Source organism: Passer domesticus, chromosome 19, assembly GCF_036417665.1.
Source record: "Passer domesticus isolate bPasDom1 chromosome 19, bPasDom1.hap1, whole genome shotgun sequence".
Taxonomy (NCBI): Eukaryota; Metazoa; Chordata; class Aves; order Passeriformes; family Passeridae; genus Passer; species Passer domesticus.
This window is the reverse complement of record NC_087492.1, coordinates 4,924,989-4,932,081: the sequence shown is the minus strand read 5'-3', so window position 1 is coordinate 4,932,081 and position 7,093 is coordinate 4,924,989. Positions and strand designations below refer to the sequence as shown.

At 46.7% G+C, this 7,093-nt stretch overlaps 1 protein-coding gene across 1 annotated transcript in view; it reads right to left on the bottom strand.

Annotated features, from left to right (window-relative positions):
* Positions 1 to 1,333: 1,333 nt before the first annotated feature.
* Positions 1,334 to 7,093, bottom strand: part of SLC43A2 (solute carrier family 43 member 2) — a 31,359-nt gene continuing 25,599 nt past the window's right edge. Inside the window, exon 14 of the mRNA XM_064394210.1 lies at positions 1,334 to 6,334. Coding sequence (XP_064250280.1) covers positions 6,173 to 6,334 — 162 coding nt within the window. The 3' untranslated portion in view covers positions 1,334 to 6,172. The remainder of the gene's footprint in view (positions 6,335 to 7,093) is intronic.

Here is a 7,093-nt window from a genome sequence, read left to right as displayed (position 1 = left end):
CTGGGTTTTTGGTGTTTGGGGTTTGTTTTTTTTTTTAGGTTCTGTCATGACGTGTAAGCCGCGCGGTGCTGTTTCAGCTTCAAGGCTGGGCTTGCCAGAGCAGTGCCGCAGTCTTCCCAGCTGTGCCGCTGGCAGGGTTCTCCTGGCAAGCGCTCGGGTTGTTCTGGATCAACTGAACAACTCACTTTAAACTACAGCTTTAGGTTCTGTCAAGAGGTGTAAACTGCATGGTTGTTACTTGTTTCAGCCCGGGACTGGGGTTCCCGAGCAGTCCGCCTGCAGTGCTCCCAGAAGTCTCCCTCCTGCCACCAGCAGGTTCTCCATAAATCACAGAATGGTTTGGTTTAGGAGAGACCCCAAAGACCCAAAATCTTGTTCCACCCCCTGCCATGGGCAGGGACCCCTTCCACTAGCCCAGGTTGCTGCAAGCCCTGTCCAACCCGACCTTGGACATTTCAGGGATGGGGCAGCCACAGCTTCTCTGGGCTCCCTGTGCAAGAGCCTCCCCACCCTCACAGAGAAGAATTTCTTCCCAATATCTAACCTAAATTTCCTTTCTTCCAGTCTGAACCCATTACAAGGATTGTCCTATCACTACAGTGCCTGATGAAGAGTCCCTTTCTGGCTTGCAGCTCCTTCAGATACTGTGTGTGCTGTGTGGTCTCCACACAACCTTCTCTTCCCCACGCTGAACTGACCCAAATTTCCCAGCCTGTCTCAATAGGGGACACGCTCCAGTATTTTTGTCAACTTTGTGGCCCCCCTCTTTTGGGAGGGTGGGGAAGGGGAATGACGAGTGCCCAGGGTATTAACGCAAATAGCCAGGGGATAAGTCAGTGCTACAGTCAGACAGGGTGAGTGGCTTCAGGTTATGGGCTTCACCTTGCCACTAGGTCATGATTTATGGCATTTTCAATGGTTGTCATTATTGGATTGGAAAAGTAAACCACCACAGATTTAGCATCACCAAGCCAAGGCATGGATAACCGAGACGTGCAGCTTTGCTCTTGACACCTGTGATCCCTTCTAAGGCCACACTCTTCATTTGTCACTGTTTGACAGCAGTTCACACTGTACAGCTGAGCTCAATCTCATTCTCAACCTGCCACCTACAGGGGTTGGGGTTTTTTCTCAGAGATTAAACTCATTTAGAGAAGAAAAAATTAATTGGCAGTGGCTCTTAGCTCCTAACCTAGAGAAGAGTCAAGGAAATATTCAACCTGGGTCCTGCCCTTTGGCAGATGCCACCCTATAAAGCATTCATGGTTCCATAACCTCATTAGGAAGCAACCAATGCTTTTATTATGTTCACCCTCAGAAGGAAAACTAATGATTAACTTATTATCACTTTATTTTGAGATAGTACTGCAAGAGTGCACATCACCTTACAAACACAGAGAAGATGACACAGGCCTGCCCCGAGGAGTTACAATTCCACTTCGGCAAACGCTACAAAAAAATTGTGTGGACAGGAAAAGGTGGGAGAGGTAATGCTGGCAGGTTAAAGAGTGGGTTTTCTGAAAGAGGGGATTGTCTCCAGAATAAAAAGCAGGTGACAGAGGTCAGGCACAAGGAAGTGACAAACAGCAGTAGGATGACAACGTGGAGCACAGGACACCTGGCAAAAACAGATTGCACAGAGACAGGCTGGCAGCACACGGAGGAAAACAAGGACCTGTGGGCTTTATAATTAACATGTAAGATTGCAGCTACATAACACATCATTGTTTCAGCTATTCCAGAGAAGATAACATTGTGAATCAGAAGTGGCCTTTTTTTTAAATTAAAAAACCCAAAAAACAAAACCCAAACCAGTCTATTCCCAACAGGAATCTGTTGTAGTGTAATACTATTTTCCATTATGAGCACTTTGCACTTTTAAACTGGGGTGTAGGGAATACCAAAAAGCTCTGCAGATGCAGAAAAAAAAATCAGAGGTGAAAAAAAAGAGTAGCAAATACGTGTAGTTTACAGATTTTATTCCTTTTACCCTACAGTATCTGCTTTGAATTTTGTAGCATATTTTCCAAATTCATCAGCCTGTCAAGAGGGAAATCTCCTACTTGAAAACATTTTCGTGATTTACGGACTTATTTAAAATCTCATTATCCTGCAATTTTCCTTTGCAGACAGAGCATGAAGAGGCCAGGCTTCGCTGTGGGAGTTGAACATTTCAGTTGCTGTAGCAGCATTGCAGTTAAGTTGGTGTCTCAGCAAGATTTGCCCCCTTTTTTTTCCCAGACATCTGTGTCCAGTTTCATCTCAAGGATCCAGATATAGCTTTACTCAGTGACTGTCATAGTGTAAGTGTCCTATTAAGCAGAACAGCACAGATTTTCTCTGCTACTTCTGACATTGTGTCATTGCATTAGTGCTATAAAGGCTGTGTCAACAGGGCTTAGGTTCTGACAGATTAGTGAAAGCAAAAAGCTGTCACCCTCCCTTCCCCACTCTGTGAATTCAATTTCATTTTAATACAAATGCAGATTAAATGCATGTGAGAGGCTGTAGAGCCTGGGAGCAGTGTCTCCAGAAGGTGCAATTGCTTTACACAGCAACACCTTTGGCTCTGAGGTACTCACAGATCAGGTTTCTGCTTCCTTACATTCAGCTGGGGTTGCTTCCATGGAGCTCCTTCCCATGGCCACCCTCCCTGCACTTCCCATATGGATCAGGGTAAGGAGGTACAAAGGACACAAAAAACCCCAAGTCCTACAAATTCATCATTTAGGATTTATGAGAGCAGTTCAACACATTGACCTATATCTGAGTTCCAAATGCATTATTGATGCTAACTGCTGTGACTCTCTACTCTTTGGTAGCCCATTTATTTTTCCCACAAGGTGGCTCATGCACACCAGGCATCGTCTTGGTCCTGAAACACTCAGCTGGGAAGCAGCAGTGCTGTTTTCCACTCCAAGTGTATATAATCCACAATTCTATTTCCTTAAGCATCAGAGGACAAGGCAAACTGCCCCTGATCAACCCCACGTGACAAAACCATCCCAGCTGTGTTTCTGCTGTGCAAGACAATGTTCAGAACAATCTGAAGGCAGAGTATTGCCCTCCACTGCCCCCACTGCTGCAGGAGGTGCAGCTCTGAAGCAGTTATGCCACAATCAGTAGAGTGTTTGCACATCTTGCATGCAGGTGCAGGTTTTTGATAGATAAATGAGACTGAAATTAGTTTGGTTCACAACTGTCAAAATAAATTTCACCCCATTAGATCAGACCAGTGTTTCACTTTAGCCCAGCGTGTTTTCTCCAGCTTTGGCCAATTCTTACAAGACAGAACATGCAGACAAGAATCTTTCCTTGGTATAACTTCCTTATTTACAGCAACTTAAAATCTCCCTGAGTTAGTGGATGCACCAGACCATTGTTTAACCAGCCTCTTCTTTTAAAACATGGACACTTCTGTTCCCCACTACATTCTGCAGCAAAGCATTCCAGTTTGACTTTGCATGGCCCCAGAACATGATCCCATTTGTCTGTTCAACCCTGAACAGCTAAAAGCTCACTCTGTACCCACCAGGACATGAGCTCTCCTTGCAGCTGACCAGCAGCCTCTGACCACCCTGGCACATCAGCAGAGACATTAAGCACACACATTCACCAGTTTAGCAGATGAAACTGGATTTGAAGAGAGCCCTAATAAAGGGCAGGAACTGCAGTAGGGAGGTAGATGGCAGAAATAAAACTGTGTTCTTTGAAGTATGTGCAGGTAAATTAAATGGCAGCATGATCTCCACTAAGACTTCATGAAAATATACCACTCTCTATTCCACTATTTTGCTGAGACATTTGTAACAGGCATTTAAGTGACATAAGAGTGGAAGAAATCACATTCAATTCTGAAACTGAGGTGGGAATAATGCTGGCTAGCACACAAAACACCAAGTCTGCTTTAGGACACTGAGACTATGGATGGAGGCTCACACACCTGATACTTAATCTGTCATTGTCATGTCATGAGTATCTCTGAGCAGGAACAGGACTCTTCTCAAAATATTTAGAAGTATTGTAATATAAAATGCAGAAATCTGCAGAAAGCCCTCTGGTTGTACCACTGCTGGTGTGTCTCTGAACACGTACTTGAGACAAGACAGGTGACCAGCAAAATGAATCAAAACTCTGCCTTCTTAATTATTGCTCAAAAAAAGATGGAAAGCTCACTAAATCATCACCAAAACACAAAAAGTTCCAGAAGAATACAGTGTTGACAACAGGCAGTAAAACTGCCTTGAAACAAACACATTTAATAAAGGCAACACATTAAAAAAAAAAAAAAATCACAGATGTGTAAAGTCCTCAAGTGGTGAATCCTTCTGAAACAGCGGCTGAAGACTGGAAGGTAGCAGGGAGTGCGGAGCAGCACGACTGGAGAGGGCGCTGGCGGCGCACGGAGCGCGGCCCCGCCGGCACCGGGACCCGCGGGGCTCCGCAGCAGAGCCCAGCCCTGCCCGGGCTGAGCATCTGCCTCCTCCAAACCCCCAAGGAGCTCACAGCCGGCTCAGCTGCCAGGTCATTTGTCACAGGAAGGTCGCAGCACGGTGTTTCTTGTACTTTTCCAACCAACGTTGAATGTCTGATCCCCTGCCACGTTTGCAGTAAAACACCACCATAGGTCTCCTTAATTGTTTTATTTCTGCCCCAACCTTCCCGCAGCCACCAGCTCAGCCCAGTGCAGTCGTGCCTGCACCCACCGGGGATGCTCATCCTCACCCCTGCACAGCCCTGCTCCCAGCAGCTTAACACAGGGCTACAGAGCCTGAGCTACCGACCTCAACAAGAAGGTTAAGGGCAGAAAAGTCTGCTTCAGACAAGGAAAACCTCTATAAAAATAAACAGGTTAAAAATTCCCTTTGTATTCCCTCCCTGGTGTGAACAGGCCTGGGGCACCTTTACCCACCATATTGCTCTGACAGTCAGCTTCACCTTACAATCACCAGGTGCTCTGTCCAGACAGAGCACCAGCATTGTAGAAGGCTCCTCGAACAGCCAAACTGGCAGCATTTTGGTCAGTCACAGTAACCTGGTGTTCAGCAGCTTGGTGGCCATTATCATAGCAAGGTAAATAAGCTATGGCTAAAGGAAAAATGGTATCACCACATCAACCTGCCATATGTCCACAGGATCCAGTTCCAGACACAAAGGAGTGTTCTGCACTCCTGGTTCTTTCCACCAGCAGGTCAGCTCACAGCACTTGAACACCAAGGTATCTGAAGCCCCAGAACTCAGCCTCAAGAAGCTTCTCCACTTTACTGAACACACATTGCTGCTCCCCTCCCAGGGGCATGTCTGGGGGCAAGGAGAGGCAAAAGGCAACAAAGTCTCAAAGCACTTCATCGGTAAACAAGATCCAATTCTTATCTCAGAGGCTCCAGGACTGCAGACAGTTTAAAACACGTACAGGTGAGTTTGTGAACCGGGAAGAAGAGGAATTCCAGGCCTCCCAAGGCTTGGTCTAGGACCAGCAGTCCACTATGGGCTCTTCATTTCAGTGTGGAAGGCAGATCCATTGCTCACAGTCTGTGTCATTTGCAGTAATAAAGGGTTTGGGAGCTGTCAGTGCTAGCAGCCAACATTTAGCAAAACACTGAAGCTGTGCTCATACACATAGGAATAAAAACCCCTTCCCTGCCTCAGAAACAGGGATATGTCTGCAGAGACAGTAAAACCACTGGTTCCAGCTAAACATCAAGCAGAAAGACCATTATGAAGCCTTGGGGAGGGAGGACAGTGCAGCTTGCATCCGAGACTGTGTCAGCCAAGTTTGGGGGAAGAAGGGGAGAAAACAGACTGCAGTGTGTTACATTTGCAAACTCAAATTATGGTCTGTCTTCCCTCTTCCCCATCCCTCTATTCCTTCTCTCCCCAGTTTCCCATGCAAACTCTCTGCTGCTGGAGAGTGTGATCAGGGGATAATTTAAGACACAATAGCTGTGTGGCCTTTATAAAAAGGAAAAGTGTCCCGTGTTTTGGAATAAGGAGTGGGAAGTCTCCTCCTGCCATATATCTGAGGAAATCTCAGTCATGATGTCCAGCCCTCACTCCAGTGATGAGCAAAGACTGGCAGAGCCAGGGGAGAAAAGTCCTGGCTTACACCACAGGTAGAACCCACAGATGTGGTAGGAACTTGTACAGGGGAGGTTGTACATGAAGCACCAGTTTAAACAAAGGCTTCCTCAGTGGGAGTGCCATTGATTTTGAAGAAAAGTTTGGCATCTTCCATCTTCTGCTTTTTTTCTCTCTCTAGCCTGCGCCTGTAGCAGACCAGGTAGATTGGGAGGCAGAAACCCAGGAGGCTCAGACCAAGCAAGCCAACATTCACCTGCAGGAGGAAAGCAAACCAAAATTAGGCTGGTTAGGAGAGGACAACAACCCAGTCACGCATGCAGCCGTGTCAGAGCCCAGCCCACATCAGCCAGCTGTGGCAAACCAGGAGACGCCCTGCTCCGTGTGCTGGCAACGTCCTCCACTGTTTTCATATTTACACTCCCGTGCCCAGAGAACCTTGTTTGTGTGTACAAGCTAAATGCTGCAAGAGTTTGTCACTCTGGATTATGGCTGTGGGAGTCTTGCTCCACAGAACAGGCAAGGGCTGTTGGAGCTGCAGGTGTTTCACACCGAGTTTGCTGACTGAGGAGCAACAGGCATGGGCACATGTAGCCTAGAGACCAGAATTCTCCCCAGCATTACCCATGTCACGATTTTATTGAGCTGCCCAGACTCTCAGCAAGACACCACATTAGCCCTGCCTTCAACAGCCATTTGGGTTTTTGGACATTAGCATCAGCAGTCCAAAATTTACTGGTAATTGGAGCTTGTAGCTGTCAAGCAGCACAGTGTTTTTCCTCAATTTTGAGGTCTGCTCACACTCACCCATTTTTACCTGACAGATTCTGACTCACCACATAAACTGTTAGTGGAAAGCATTCCCTTCATCCCTTTCCATTCACTACAAAGTTTACTGGCTTTCCTGCCCAGGGAGTCATTACTCACACAGGGAAAGGTCTCCTGGACAGCACCAAGGTAACAGCAAACTGAGGGACATGTAAAATTACGGCTGTTTTTAACCTTGGTCCGTGCA